Source organism: Punica granatum, chromosome 2, assembly GCF_007655135.1.
Source record: "Punica granatum isolate Tunisia-2019 chromosome 2, ASM765513v2, whole genome shotgun sequence".
In the NCBI taxonomy this organism is placed as follows: domain Eukaryota; kingdom Viridiplantae; phylum Streptophyta; class Magnoliopsida; order Myrtales; family Lythraceae; genus Punica; species Punica granatum.
In genome coordinates this window covers 43870494-43887316 of record NC_045128.1, presented here as the reverse complement: position 1 = coordinate 43887316, position 16823 = coordinate 43870494, and the positions used below count along the sequence as shown (strand labels likewise).

The 16823-nt window shown below is 39.0% G+C and overlaps 1 protein-coding gene across 1 annotated transcript; it reads left to right on the top strand.

Moving 5' to 3' along the window:
- Positions 1 to 4519: 4519 nt before the first annotated feature.
- LOC116196107 (receptor-like serine/threonine-protein kinase At4g25390) lies at positions 4520 to 7166 on the top strand. Its single transcript, XM_031525663.1, has one exon. The coding sequence runs from the start codon at positions 4769 to 4771 to the stop codon at positions 6830 to 6832; it is 2064 nt and encodes a 687-aa protein (XP_031381523.1). The 5' UTR covers positions 4520 to 4768; the 3' UTR covers positions 6833 to 7166.
- The last annotated feature ends 9657 nt before the right edge of the window (positions 7167 to 16823 follow it).

Here is a 16823-nt window from a genome sequence, read left to right as displayed (position 1 = left end):
CCCATCTTTCCTGGACACTGGTTGTAATATTTTCCCATAGTACGCGAGAAATCAAGGATGGCATCGACAAGGATTGAAGAGAGACGAGTAACATAGTCTTTTAGTATGATCTTTCAAATTTCACATTATAATAATTGGTATGAATTTAGGACTGATCATCCTGATCCTAAACTAAATTGTAATATATTCTTCCATTTCATGTTTCTTTGATCCAAGTAGCTTGTGAATAGTTAGCTGAAATTAATAAAATGAGAATGTTTTTTGCTGAAATGAAAATTGAAAAGAAGGAGGGAAAAGCAGAAAGGGAAAAGGAAAGGAAAGGAAAGGAACAGGGAGGAAGGAGAGGGACATGATGATGAGTAATGAGCGCTTCCTTTTGTTGAATGAGCAGATGAATGGATGAACATATAATCAACGTTGATTTCAGCGTCCTCATTTGATTCGACTGCCCAAAAAGTTAAAGTTTGCCAACACCAAAGGAAAAAAAAAGGGACTCAAATTGTCAAAATTGTTTTTTTTTTAATTAGACACGAATATTCTCAATCAGTCAATTCTTAATTTTGTTTTGTTCAGGCGTAGATTTGATTCTACCACGGTTATCTAATTTTCAGTCACGTGTTAGTCCATCCTCCTAAATTATTATTATTTTTATTAACTCTTTTTTTTTCCTTCCTTATCAGTCAGAAAATTAATGACCCTTACAAAAAGGGAAAGTGGATGTGGAGAGGTCCCTTCCCCACGCTCACAAGTCCCCCACTCGCATAATTAATCATCATTAAACATATGTTTTTGTGCTTGATATTCACTCAATTTCACCATCTTCATCTTCATTATTTCATGCACAGCTAGTAGAATGATGAATTCGTCGAGATTAAATTATTAATAATAATAATAATAATAATAATAATAGCACTTAAGTTGTATAAATAATTTCAATATTGTTAGTAATTTTTTCATATGATCGTATAAATCGGTAATCGTTGAATATTGGGTCATATATAAATGGTAAATGAAATTATTATAAAAACACTAAAAGAATAAAAAAAACCAAAAGAAAAAGAAGTAATTGGGTGATGGAGGGAGGAGTCCCTATCAGATGACGAGGACGAAACAAAATTTTGATAAAACAACAAAATTGAGATGAAAATGAAACTTATTTTTATTTTTATTTTTTTTCTGAATGGTAAATACTTTATATAATAGGAAAAGAAGTCAATTGCATCACCGAAGCCTGACAGAGAAGGGAATGAGGCAAGATCTGAGGGGGGAACTGACCGCTCAAAATTACAGGTAGCTACCCATCTAGCAACATTATAGGCCAGAAAGTTAGCAGATCTACGGATATACCGTATGTCCCAGTAATCAAAATACAAAAGAGCATTAAAAGCTTCATTTATAAAACTAGATAAGAGGGCAGTATTTATAAAACTAGATAAGGGAATGAGGCAAGATCTGAGGGGGGAACTGACCGCTCAAAATTACAGGTAGCTACCCATCTAGCAACATTATAGGCCAGAAAGTTAGCAGATCTACGGATATACCGTATGTCCCAGTAATCAAAATACAAAAGAGCATTAAAAGCTTCATTTATAAAACTAGATAAGAGGGCAGTATTTATAAAACTAGATAAGGGAATGAGGCAAGATCTGAGGGGGGAACTGACCGCTCAAAATTACAGGTAGCTACCCATCTAGCAACATTATAGGCCAGAAAGTTAGCAGATCTATGGATATACCGTATGTCCCAGTAATCAAAATACAAAAGAGCATTAAAAGCTTCATTTATAAAACTAGATAAGAGGGCAGTATTTACCGATTCGTTTGAGGAGATGATGGCATCCGCAACATCCTTGGAGTCTCTGAAAAGAAGCAGGTGCCGCATTCAGAGATAGCAAGCGCAGGAAATGGCCTTTAGTGCAGCAGCTGCTTCTCCGAGAAGAGGGTCAGTGGTGTTTATATTTCCAAGCATGTACAATGATGCCTTGATGGGTTGTGCAAACGATGCCCGACCAAAAACCAACAGGTGAGGTTGCTACGTTGAAGTAGAACCGCAGCAAGGAGGGATTGGATTATAGTTTCTAATTTGTTAACAACATCGATTTGTTGGTCCATGACTCGATGTAGATTCGAGTTCTCTTGATGATCAGACTTGCAGCTAGAAGAGGATCCGGATGAATTAGTGAAGTTTGCTGAGATTGCACCCTGATATTGTTCCCGAGTTGCCAGACATAATCGAAAAAACTTGCAGCCTGTAATTGCAACTCATGGGCAATGTTTGGAGGAATACAGAGGGAGCCATCAATGCCCAACATGATCTTGATCCATTCTTTTATGCTCATATTACTGAAGTCGGCGGTTCTGATTGGATACGACAAACTCGACCAAACCTTCGTGACAAGTGGATGAAGAGATGCTCAGAGGTTTCCACATGAGCACGACAGAAGTAGCATGGAGGGAGGGTCCTCAATAGGAAATATTTAAGGCAACAGAGAACTGGTTGGTAGACTATAGGATAAAACTTTCCAAATGAAGAGCTTATTATGCCTATCATGGATTTTCAATCTCCAAAACATTTTCCAGTCAGCAACTTGGTAGGATAGAAGAGTAAAAACGATGCTTTTGTGAAGTGAGATAGGCAGACCTAGAGGAGAAGTTTCCATTTCTGGAAGGGGCCCAATGGTTAGTTACCATTTCTGCCACAGTGATATCTTCCCCAGTGATCCTCTGAGCTCATTGGCATCTATAAAAAGTGCCCAAGAGGCTACAACTTGAGCTGACAGTAAAAGGTCTCCCCACCTCCCCTTCTTTTTCGGAACTCTCAGTGATACCATTGAAATCCCCCCAATGCTAATCCAAAGGGCCCAGTGCAGATGAAAATGAAAACAAAATAAGAGATTTGTAAGTAATTGAATGTCAAAACCTGCCAAAAAGAAGTTGGAAGACTTTTTATGCATTGGAATGGACACTTCTTCTTCTTCTTCGACACTGTCCTGTGGGCCAGTGAGTGGGTGGCCCACTCTTGTTAAAAAATATAAGTACATATATATATGAACAAATTGAATCTCGCCTCACCTTCACCTCCACCCCCAACTCCGTTTACTTCTTTCTTTTCTGTTAGATAGACATGGACTCGGCCTGCCGGTTGGTCCTGTTTCCGAATCAAAGATTGTTTTATGATATATAAATTGATGATAAAAAGGAGTTTATAATGAGGAAATGAACTTATCTTAAAAATGTTGATTTGATATCTTTGCTCTCACTAGTCAAGAATTAAATAAGGTGAAATAGCCCTCCCTTACATATATATATATATATGTGTGTGTATATATATCCATTGACATTCAATGAAATTAAATAATGGACGGTTATTAGGGAGGGGGAAATGCCGGTGGGAAGTCTTGATGGGCTGTGAATTTCCGGAAAAAGAAAAAAAAAAGTATAAATGTTTTTCTTGTCTCTCTCTCTCTCTCTTTTTTCCCTAGAAAAGAAGAGGGAGGACAAGAAGAGGTGACCTATCTATCTATCTATCTATCTATCTATGCATCATTTTTTTTTATCCAGCAAAAAAAAAGAAAAAGAAAACGTATCATTTTTTTTTCTTTTAAATATAATTTTTTTTGAATTGGCACATGATAGAACTTTTTGGTTGCAGCAAATAAACCAATTGCCACATTCAATGGCTTTTTTGTTCTTATTTATTTGCAGGTAGCTAGGAAAGTAAGAATCGGATTCAGATGCATAAAATCCACCGATAGGTCTGTCTCGGAAATCATAATAATTAAAAAAGAATCTTAGCTTAGCCTTAGCAAAATTGCTTTATTAGATCTCTGGTTTTTGAGGTAAATCTTTCTAAACTAAATTGACACTTACTTCACTTGGGTAAAATTTTGAGCTTATTAGATCTCTCTCTCTCTCTCTGTGTGTGTATGGAATTAGAATACCGGGTTTGTCCCTCCCGATTATGGATGGAATCAAGAGATAATCATCGCTATGCAATTCGACGCTCTTTTCTAAACAAGTGAATAGTTTAGCACTAATCTAATCATCTAAAAGTTAATCGATCGGACTCATACTAATCACTCTTAAATTAGTCAGCCTTGGCATCCTTAGGTTGTGTTTGGTTTTATAATATGATTTTAAAATCAGATTTTGATTTTGAAAAAGAGTGGTATAAATGGGGTCCACCCTTTGATTTTGTATGAGTTATGTTGTTTTATTGTGAAAAAAAGTAGTATAAATGGGATCCACTCTTTGACTTTGTATGAGTTATTTTATTTTGTAGTGGGTAGAGTTAAGTTAGAATTATAATTCTAAAGTTACATTCTAAAATCAAACAGGGCCTTAAAAATTTTTCTGACGATCCTGTCTCCCTGCTGATTTAATTAAATACATCATCAACCAATAAATATAAGTGGGAGAATAAATGACAAATTCATTCTTATTTATTTATTTATTATATTGTATTTTATAAATTTTAGTCAAAGTTAGATATTAAAGTCGACAAGACAATTAAACACACTACCAATACACAGAGGAGAGGAGAGGAGAGGAGAGGACTGGACAGATCATCATCATCATCATCATCATCATCTCCTCCTCTCTCAATCTCATCTCCTCCATTTTTTGACCATTAACAATCGACGAAACCGTTGAAGCTGTGTCCCACTCTCGACTCGCTCTCCAGCTCACCTGCTCACTCCACCCAATGTAACCAAACCCACCGTCCCCGTAGTTTTAGTTTGACTTGACTTCCCCACCTCCCCTTCACCATGTCCTCTCCTCCTCCTCCTCCGACGCCGGCCTCTCCCCAGCCGGTGCCACCGAGCATCCACCGCTCCTCCCTCGTCACTCCAATCGCTGCCTCTGCCGTCGCCGCCTTCTCCTGCCTCCTCCTCCTCATCGCCCTCTTCACCAGGCTCGTCCGCAGGCGTACCGCCACCACCGCCGACTCCAAGCCCCCCCACCGCTACCCCTACTCCCTCCTCCGCCGCGCCACCGACTCCTTCTCCCCCTCCCGCCGCCTCGGCCAGGGCGGTTTCGGCTCCGTCTTCTCCGGCTCCCTCCCCGGCTCCAACAAGCCCATCGCCGTCAAGCTCATGGACTCTGGATCTCTCCAAGGCGAGCGTGAGTTCCAGAACGAGCTCTTCTTCGCTGGCATCCTAAACTCTCCCCTCACCGTCCCCGCCCTCGGCTTCTCCTTCAACAAGAAGCGCCGCCGCATGCTCATCGTCTATGAGCTCATGCCCAATGGGAACCTCCAGGACGCTCTGCTCCACCGCAAGTGTACGGAGCTCATGGACTGGAAGAATCGATTCTCCGTCGCTGTCGACATAGCTCGAGGAATCGAGTACCTTCACTCCCTGGATCCTCCCGTCATTCACGGAGACATCAAGCCTAGTAACATCCTCCTCGATCAGTATTTCTCAGCAAAGATCGGCGATTTTGGCCTCGCCAGGGTGAAATCTGAGAACCAGTGCGAAATCGCCGTGTTTGAGGGTGAGCTCTCAAAGCCAAACGGAGGCGGATTGGAGGTGGCGAAGAATCCTTCACTTCCTCCGCCGGCTCCAGAGTCCGAGATCGCCACTGTCGACGACAACGGATCTGTGCTGGAGACTGAGAGCGTCGCTACTACTGGATTCGAGGAGTTTAACGTCAACGGAGTGGATCAGTCACCGGAGAGTCACGTTAGGATCGTGATCTCAGAGACGTCACCGGAGGCAGTGTCAGCCTCCCCTACGACTGCCCCTGCAGCAGCAACCTCGCCGGAGATGAACTTTGACAAGTCGAGCTTGGATAGTGGTAAGAAGAGCTCTAATAAGGGAATGATGAAGACCCTCTCCGGTAAAGACTGGTGGTGGAAACAGGAGAATTCGGCCTCAGAGAGCGGGAGGGTGAAGGATTATGTGATGGAGTGGATTGGGAGCGAGATCAAGAAGGAGAGGCCAAAGAGCGATTGGTTAGGCGCAGGCTCTTCGAGCAAGGAAGTGGTCACAAAGCCCGAGAAGCATAAGAAGCACAATCGGAAGCGACTGGAGTGGTGGGTGTCAATGGAGGAAGAAAAAGACGTGAAGAACGCAAAGAAGGAGAAGAGCAGGCCTGCAAGGGAGTGGTGGAAGGAGGAGTACTGCGAGGAACTTGCGAGGAAGAAGAAGAAAAAGAAGCGGCAAGCAGGGAATAGTGCTAGTGACGATAATTACAGTGCAACAGAGGATTGGTGGCCCAAAGATGAGGAATTGTATTCGGAAAGGAAGAAGAAGAGCAAAAGCAGGAGCAGGAGGAGCAGCAAAAGCAGTGTGGATTGGTGGTTGGATGGGCTTAGTGGAGACCTATGGAGAGTCCGCCGGAATAGCTATGATTCCGGAGAGATCCCCAAGAGTGGTGGCATTAGTAGCACACCAAGTATGAGAGGAACTGTTTGTTATATCGCCCCAGAGTATGGTGGCGGTGGGGATATATCAGAGAAGTGTGATGTTTACAGTTTTGGAGTTCTACTACTGGTGGTTGTTGCAGGGCGTCGCCCGCTTCAAGTCACAGGCTCGCCCATGTCGGAATTCCAGCGAGCAAATCTCATTTCGTGGGCCCGTCACCTTGCCCGTGCAGGGAAGCTTCTTGATTTGGTTGATCAGTCCATTCAAAATTTAGATAAGGAACAAGCCCTCTTGTGCATTACTGTTGCCTTGCTTTGTTTGCAAAAGTCGCCCATTCGCAGGCCTTCTATGAAGGAGGTAGTAACTATGCTCACTGGGGCTTCTGAGCCACCTCAATTGCCGTTTGAGTTCTCCCCGTCACCACCCTCTCGCTTCCCTTTTAAGTCACAGAGAAAGGGTCAGTGACTGTGAGTTCCGACTCTTCAGCCCTCTGTTGTCACTATCATCAACATCATCATCTTTGTGGATGATTGCTGTAAAGTTAATTATTCACGTTTCCTATTTGTATTTATTGGATTTGAGCTCCTTTTGCTGGCTAATTTCATACTGGTATGGCCTACCAGTTCCCTAAGCGCCTCAGATTTTTAGTGGCGAAATTATAGGTGCCGTGGTGTGTGGTTGTCCCACTTTAGTTTTTTTTCCTTTACTGAGTTTCAGGACGGACAAAGTGAATGGAAAAATTAGTCTTGGTAAAATTTTCCAATTTTGGCGGGAATCAAGTGCCCACTTTACATCGCTTTCTCTTGGTTTTCTATGTTCTATTTGTTTCCAGTTGCCTGACCTCCTGTCTGCAGCTTTCTCTGCTATGGGACAACCAGAGGTGGCTTAAGCTCTGACTTGCTTATATGCAGTTTTTGATGTTAGCAACACCACTCTTACATTAGAGTGTTATCTAATGTAAAACTGACTTTAATGTTACGTTATGGTCAGGACTGGGACTTACTCTTAAAGGTAAGGTGGTGAATTACCCAGCTAATCTCGGTATTTTAGATGATTTAAGTTGACGGCTTAGTTGCTTAGAATTATGAAGAGATGGCCATTTAGTTCCCTGCTATGACTTATTTCTATGTCGAAATGTTTATTCATTGTGTTCTGGGTAGCGGAGAGGTATTTATTTAAGGGTATAAACTTCAAATATGGATTGGATTCCGTGCCTCAATCCACGAGTTCTGTGGGACCTCATGATTTTTCTTGGCTGCTTAATTCAGACTAGTAATGAGTTTAGTACTTGAAAATCATGCTTGAGGGGTTCAGAGTTGGGTATTGCTCCTTCCTTCCTGTTTCATTTGCAGAAAGAAAAAATCATTTTAGTTGCACTTGGACCTGTTAGTATGGTTATATGTTGATCCCCTTCTTATAAGAAGTAGAATAAAATTGAAAGAATGCTCGTTTAAGCTTATCAAGCAAGTAAATGATACTCTCTCCTTTTTAGCTGATATGTGTGGTAATGTGTAATTTTCCTCCAGCATGTTCTTACATCTAAAAGCAACCCCTAGTCTCATCTCTGTTTTGGGATTTCAGGAGTATGTGCAACCACATCAGCTATTCAGACTTCAAATGTCATCTGCAGCGCTTCCTACCGAAGCTTGAGCTTCATGAATGCATTTCCGCTATGTGCTTTTCTTACTTCCATGAAGTGGTTATCTTTGACATCTTTGGCCCTGTTTAACTCCTTTATCTTTGCTTCCACTAAAGATGTATTAACAACTTATTGGTTGAAGTTAACTATAACTTCCAAAGTATCTCATGCTATGACCGGTGCTATCTTCTTGGTGAAAGCTATTGCTAATCTCTGATGTTGAAACTTGAGGCTAAAGATAACTACAGGTCAATCTCTGATGGCCTCTGGATAACGTCATAATATGCTGGGGTTGAAACTAATACTGAATTTTAGATAGTACTGTTATGGAAAACAGTTGTCCTTGCTCAACTTTATTGTTTTTCTCACTCGATTGCTGTTCTTACTATGTGCTTCAGAATTTTGTTTGGTAAAGAGTCGATATTGTTAATTGCACAAGTTTAACTTCGTGCACTCAAAATTTCCGTGTTCAGTGGACTGCCGTAGGGGGGCTTCAAGGATGCAGGTGATATTACAGTCAGTACTAAAGCCAGACAACTCAAGAAAGGATATCTATGTCCAACAATTGTTACGAAAGACACATTCATAGTTGTACAAACGGAGACGATCATATAGTGCAGGACTCGCTTTCCTGTGATCTCTTCTCTTTTAACTGATTTGCTTTGAAGATATATCTCTGTGTTGCAGAGGGTAATGAATCAGAACCAGCCCTGTCATGCTTTTAAGATTGCTCTTCAGGCTTTCGTATGATCCTAATATCCGTGAAATTTTGTAAATGCCCGGATGAACTTTTGAAGGGTATAACTACTGTGAAGGTGCTGCAGGAAGCCAATTACAGCGGTGCTGCTAATTGTTATATGCTAGGATTATAGAACGAGTAATGATATTTAAGGAGTGCCATCTGTATGTTCTGTTCTGTGTGACATATTTATATAATACCGTTCCAGGGCTTTGACCTAACACAGATCGTAGGATCACGCCCAGCATTTGGATTACATATGTATGTATGTATGTATGTATGTATATGTCCTTTGATGATTGTTGATCCTAATTCAATGATGACTGGGGTTCTTTAGTCTGGTCATTTTCATCGGCGGATGAGAATAACTGAAATCGAGTTAGTTATTGGGTAACCTTTTCTCTTGGAGTAATACCCAATAACCCGATCGCTGATCCTAATCGCCGAACCAATTGTCATAAACATTGTAGTTGATTATAACAATTTTTAGTGATTCTTTCTCACATATCAATTGCAAGGCTCTGGAAAATTAAATGTCTTTCTCTAGTTTGGTGGCCAGATTACTATACTTGTATTCATTATTGTCATATCTTAATATTTAATAATGTATGTTTATATATATAGAGAGAGATTATCCAGCAATATATATATGGAGAGAGATATTTCTGTGCATGTGGGATCTGGAAATCTTTGAGATCCTCTCGGCCCATCGAAAAGGCAGCATAATCCCTCTCTCATTATGAAAACAGATATTATTACAATGCCTAGTCAAATGAACTCTATTTGCTTTATACTTAATCTCATACTAAGAACAGGAAAAAGGGCAAAATAGGAGGATTTTGTAAGCTGTGAATTATTGACTGGTATGTCCTCCTCTTAGTGTCTCTCTTTCATACTCAATGACTAGAGATTAGGTAGAATTGTCCCTCGACTTTGTCTCATTAATTATTAACTAAAGCTTTTAAGTCATTAATGAATCTTAATGTAGCAATCGTATAATGTTATCCTTTTCGGCGAACATGCAAGTCCTTATATTCCAACCGTACTGATTGGCTTCCAATATGATTTTTAAGCAATTCATCCATCAGCATTTGCAAATCTTCTCATCGGATGATCGACTTCAAGCTAAGGTATCACAATTATAAAAAGAGATCTGTCTGGGTTTGATCCACATAACCAGGTAAAACACACTTTCATTAAAAAGTAAAAAAGAAGAAGAGAGAAGGTAAAACATACTTGAATGAGACCACAATATTTAATCCTCCCAAAGTGTTTCTGATTTTGGACTTGATTAATTCAGACCTCAGTTCCCTGCAAATTGCCCAAATATTTTGATATTTTTTCCTATTAAAATAAATTGTGATTGCCCACGTGTGAGAAATTAATTATTAAAAAACCTCCCGGTTTCGTGGGGAAGTATATATCACTATGGTTAATATGATGGGTAATGAGATCATCGATCGAGTACAAATGCAGATCTTCCTCTACTTAGAATACATACGATGAATATAAATCTATAGAGGTATGGTACATATAAAAAAATATGTTCACAGTCCACAGGAAATTGTTAAATTGAGCGTCTATAAATGACAGAATTCAGATATATATTTTGTAAAGACTTTCAACTCTTCAAAAAATTAACTTTTCGACATTTAAATTCAGCACTTTAATTTTCTATTCATAATTCACCGCAAGCCTTAGGCCGCCAAACGATCCACTATACTGATGAGCAGTTTCTAGTTGGCCTATCTATCAATTGACCCCTTTGCAGTCACACAACTAATTATAGGGCCGTTCGTATCCCTCTTTTTGTAGAAAAATACTTAAAAATAGTGGTAAGAGCTTAAGCGGTTAAATCCTTGAACCCCGCAATCGTCTGATAGGTTCTTCGGACTGTTCAAACCTGACTGACGGTCACTGCTGAGCCTGTGAAGCCATGTATTAGTCCGGTGAAATTAGTTGGTGCTTAGTAATAATCAATTTTGTGACCGCGCATTGGCACATTTGACAATTGACAACTTGACACTAGAAGTCACCTCACATTTAGCGTCTGCATGTGAAAGCCGAGTAAATAAAGGGAGATATATTTAAAGCAATAAATAAATAAATAAATAAAGGGAGATATGTATATTAAGGAGAAAACTGCGTCGATAATTCTTATATACATCATCTCTCATATATTATCATCAAATCAATCCTCAACAAGGGCTTAACTTGGTGCCGCATGGACATGTAAAATCAACTTTGATACTATGTCAAATTATTGACCCAATCATCTTATGCATCAAATATTTTCTCTCTAATTTCTGACGTGGAATGATTCAAATCTCAATAGAGCTTGTCGTATATTAAATGGCGTTAAGTCCACATCAACAGCTCTGTTACGGTTGATTACTGAATGGACCAAAAGTGTCAAACATATATGACTGATTCGATACTTTTAAAACTTTAGGATTAAAATTGACTAAATGTCAAACTTATAGGATCAAAGATGTCTTTTTTTCAATAATTTATTAGGTAAATTACACCAGTGGTACATAAAGTTTTTAAAATGTGACGATGTGGTACAAAAAGGTTTAATTTTGTTACAATCAAGTACATTTCGTTAATTTTTGCTCAACGCCGTTCGGAATTTCTGACGTGACAAGTGATGTACCATGTAATATTTAACCCGGTGCAAATATTAAACTAAAAAAATCATTTTTATTAATTTTAATAAAATAAAATAAAAATAAAGGAAAATGACACCGTGCATCACATTTTGAAAACAAATATCACAGTGCATCATATTTTGAAAAATTAATATGGTGCATCACGAAAATTTTGAAAATTTTCATCATGCATCATTTCCGTTAACCGATGGACGGAAAGCTGACATAACACGTTATTTGGACAAACGGTGCCAATGTGGCCGTGCTTTCTCAACATCTGAGTCCCTTTTGGCCATGAAATATATGATGCACTATGAAAAATATTTTCAAACTGTGATGCACGGTGTCATTTTTTTCATTTTAATATTTGTTTGTTAAATTATTTCCTAAAAGGAAAATGCACTAACAACCATATACAAAACTGCCATATCCTGAACAATCTTGTTCTTATCTTTCTTCCATTTTTTGTAATATTTGGCACAAATTTGCTGATCGATCAGGAAACATGGCCTCCATCATCGGCTGAGTTACAAAACCTCATGCGGCGTGTTTCCTTTGCCTGGGTCAGGACCACATTAACGCAACCCTCAAACTTGCAGAGCTCTTGCAAGGGCTTCCACATTGCTTTCATCAACATAGAGTTCAACCACAGACTAATGGTCAACTCTAGAGAAGGGTATGGTTTCCTCAACAGCGAGTTTGAGATTTTCGTTAATGTGGCCCTGACTCGGGTAAGGGAAACACCCCGCATGAGGTTTTGTAGCTCAGCCGACGATGGAGGCCATATCTCCTGATTGATCTGCAAACTTGTGCCAAATATTACAAAAAATGGAAGAGAGATAGGAACAAGATTGTTTAGGACATGGCAGTTTATATATGCTTGTTAGTGCCTTTCCGCTTTAGGAAATAAGTTAACAAACAACTATTAAAATGGAAAAATAACACCGTGCGTCACAGTCTGAAAATAATTTTCACAGTGCATCATATTTTCATGATAAGTTAGGACCCAGATGCTGAGTAAGCAATGCCACATTGGCACCGTTTGTCCAAATAACGTGCCACGTCAGCATTCCGTCTATCAGCTGACGGAAATGATGCACAGTGGAAATTTTCAAAATTTTTGTGATGCGCCATGTTAATTTTTCGAAATATGATGCACCGCGATACTTGTTTTCAAACTGTGATATGTCTAGGAATTTTTCCTAAAGATAAAATGAAAAAAACTGTCTCTCTACATCCCAAGCTCTCTCCTATATCCATTCCTCCTCTCTCTCCTCAGAATCCTCTGGCCTTTTTCTCTCTCCCTTCATCGCTGTTTCCGGCAGCCCTAGTCCTCGGAATCTTGTAGCCGTCGGATGCTCTTCGGAGGCCTCTATCTCCCTTTTTCCTCTTCATTCCTTTTTTTTTTTGGATTTTTTCTAATGAGGCGAGGTGGGGGCGCCCCAGCCGACGACTCCACCACCCGACCAAACTCGCCGGTAGGTTTAAACCTCGCCGACGAGCTCGGTCGGGGAGCGGGGTCGCTGGTGGGGCTAGCCCCGCCCCGCTTCCACCCCCGACTTAGAGAGATCTCGAGACAGATCTCTCCGGCCTAAGAGATCTGACTCGGATCTCTCTGAGTCGTGGGTTAGGGCACCACCCACTACCCGGGTCGCCAGACGGAGACATTGGTCAAGGGGAGGGCTTGCTGACGGAGGCACCCCACCCCAGTTTCACTTGAAATTATTTAAAAAAGGGGAGGGGGGCTTGATCTGTCAGGGAGTCAAATTGGAGTTAATCTGACAACCTAAAGTTTATTTCCTTGGTCATGGGTTGCTGTATAGATCGATCGTTTTTGCCTTAGATTTAGTGGTGGTTCCACACCATGACTTGCACTACAGCCATTCTTGTGGGAGGGAGAAGATGGGCACAATGTACTAAGCATAATTTGGAAAAAAAAATGTGAAAAATAAAGAGGGAAAAAATAATTGTTCTTATTGTTTGTCTATTCAGTAGATTGAATCATGAAGAGGTTGAGGTCAGTAGATGGTCTTCATGCTCATGGTGAAAAGAGCTCGTCGGAACCCCGCCGACATTTTTTTAATGGGTAAATTGCACTGGTGGTCCAAAAAGTTTTACAAATATTTCAATATAATACAAAAAGTTTTTTTTGCTACTTGATGGTACAAAATGTTTCGAAGTTGTTTCAGTATAGTATAAATCGTTATCTCGCTATTGACGCCGTCAAACCGTCCTTTACAAAATCTGTAAATTTTGCACCATCATGTAACTTACGTAAAACATTTTGTACTATTAGGTTACAACTTCAAAACATTTTGTACCATCATGTAACATCCCACAAAAACTAGTTTTGCACCATCAACGTCGATTTGATGGCGTCAATAGCGAGATGACGATTTGTACTATACTGAAACAACTTTGAAACATTTTGTACCATATTGAAACATTTGTAAAAAATTTTGGACCACCAGTGCAATTTACAATTTTTAATTGATTTTTTGTATTTTTTATTTGAATTTTTTAGATTTATAATATTAAATAATTTTTCTAAATTTTGTTGTGGTATTGATGTTTTTTCCTTAATTTCTTTGAACTTTGTAAAAAATTTCACATTTTAAATATTTTTTCCGCATTATTATTATTTTTTATTTGAATTTTATCTTGATTTCTTTTATTTATAAAATTTTCTAAACTTTATTGTGAATATTGAATTTTTTTCTTAATTTCTTTGAAGTTCATAATTTTTTTTACATTTTAAATACTTTTATGCATTTTTATTTTATTATTTCATATTTTATATGTATATTAATGACGTGGTGAGTTATGATTAGTTGACAAAAGTGACATCTATGACGCACTGCGTCAATAAAAGCTAACGACGTTAAGGAGAATATGACGGAATACACTTGATTGCAACCAAATCAAAACTTTTTGTATCAAATTATTATCGGAAATTTTTTTTTGTACCACATTGTTACATGTCACAAACTTTTGTACCACTAGTGTAATTTATCATTCACATGCTATCATACATATAGTTGAGCAGCTAGATTTCTGTACATATATAGACTAATAATGGAAATTAATCAAGATTGTTGATCTTCTTTTTTTTTTTTTGTGAAAATCATCAGCATTCTCAGCTTATTGTTTGAGGTTAATCATGTTTGGGCATCATCTCGACTCTGATCACGAGAAACTTGCAGTGAGTTTCGAAATCCTATTGTCATCACCTAACAATAGGGCAAGGAAAAAAAATAATGGGAATTACGATCTTGAGTATCCTCACATCCTATTCCCATATCATCCAAAATGCCCTACAAAGATTTTTTGAATTTTTTCTAGTCATTCATTTTATTTTCTTTTTCGGATATGAGGAATTATTATATGCCCTAATATCAACTTAATTATGCAGGTTCTTGTCCCCTTCCGCCATTCCCATTCCAAGTGAGAAAGCAGAACGCTCCCTGGCATTGTTTCTTTAAGCTCCCAAGAAAAAAGAAATGTATCCTTTCCACCAAAGCAAAGATCTCATCGCGATTTCATCTGATCTTGAACAACCACCGCAGGGTCATCCCAGCACATTAATAAACCCTCAAGATCTGATTCTTACTGATTATGTTCATCCTCATGATCATGCTGTCTTCGGCTTTAGCCTTTCGTCTCATGGCCAAGAAATGCTTGGAGGTCATCAGCCCAGCTGTGTCCCAATTATTCTCTTCCTAAGCCTTTCGTCTCTGGACAAACAACTAATGATAGCAATAAGGCCCGTGAAGATGCTGATGGAGATGAAGAAAACAAGAAGAAGAAGACACGTCACAGAGAGATTGAGCGGCAGAGAAGGAAAGAAATGAATACCCTTTATGCCTCGCTTCGATCTTTGCTACCTGCCCAGATCCTTAAGGTAAAAAGATGGGAAACTCACACTTACAGATTTTCCAGTGGAAACTTGCTGAATTGTTGTCTCTAAATTAAAGAAATGATTAATTTAATTAATTGTTACCGCTTGTGTGCAAATTTGTGGTTGTCATCTGTCGTTGGTTAATTCCTTCCAAGAATTATGATCTCGAGATAATAATCATATGATCCTTTTATGTGCATGAGGTGCAGGTTTGAGATTGGAGCTAATATAAAAACTTAACTGGAATGACATAAGCTTGAAATTGAATTAGGGTTTGCTTTCTGACTGAACTTTGGGTAAATGTATTTAGGGAAAGAGGACAATATCAGATCAGCTGAACGTGGCCCTGGATTACATAAATCAGATCCAAAGAAACATCAAAAAACTCGAAACTGAGAGAGCTAGATTAAAAAAGATCAATAATGAGCTGAAGGGTGATGCTGATGCTGGACTAGGATATCAAGAGGTTATGTCAACAGGAAGCTGCTCTATTTCAGTCCAGCCGTATTCAAGCGGCGGTGTTGAGATTGTTGTTCATTCAAGTCACGAGGAGAAACCGCTACCCTTATCAGGAGTAATCCAAGTATTGGTCGATGAAGGGATGGATGTAGTTTGCTGTGCAAGTACGCAAGTTAATGATGCTATTGTACACACTATCCAATCCAAGGTAATTTGATTTTTCCAGATAATTAATTTATGCTACTTCTAGGGTTTTTCAATAAAAAATCCTGCAAAAATTATAACATTTATTGGACAATATTCATTTGGTAAGAAATCTTCTCTCCCAGGTATGTGATTCGACAACCCTCGATGTACCGTGGTTGCAGTGGAAACTTAATGAGCTTCTCTCTGTTTAGATCAACCGGGACTATATATATATATATATATATATATATGCTTTGGAGGTGATCGCTTTTGCATGCAGATCAATCCTATCAAGAGATGGTTTTCGGGATATTAACTTGATAGGGAAAGTAGCTACATATGTCCTGATTGATTGCTGAGATGATATATGTCCACTCAAATAAAGCATCGGCTTCGTAAACTGAATTATTTATTTTCTCATCAAGAAACTATATTGTCTCCCACATTTGCGTGAGGATGACTTGGATGGCGATTAATTGGTTATTACATGTGTTTCGGGTGCCAGTTAGCTTTTTAATTAGGCAGCTCATGCTCGGACCGATGTACGAATTTTGTCCAAGGATGAAAACTTCATAGGGACTTTATATCGTCAAGTCGAGTAAAATAGGATAATTTCATTAAAAATTAATCAACTTGACAAAATATAATAGAAACTTGTAATTTTTTACGAGTAGATGCCCCCTTCCCCTAATACATATCCATCCCTGCTCATGCTCATCATGTCATGCTTGCACGCAGTTGCAGACATGATGTATATACAACCGCATGCCCTAATTAGTTAATATACCAGCATAAATATATATATATATATATATATACACGACATTGGAGATAATATATAAGTCCCTACACGCATGAGTTATATATGTGTGTATGCGTGTGTT

Bases quoted from the DNA above. Each gene is read 5' to 3' on its own strand.
- LOC116196107 (XM_031525663.1), top strand. From the start codon at position 4,769: ATGTCCTCTCCTCCTCCTCCTCCGACGCCGGCCTCTCCCCAGCCGGTG.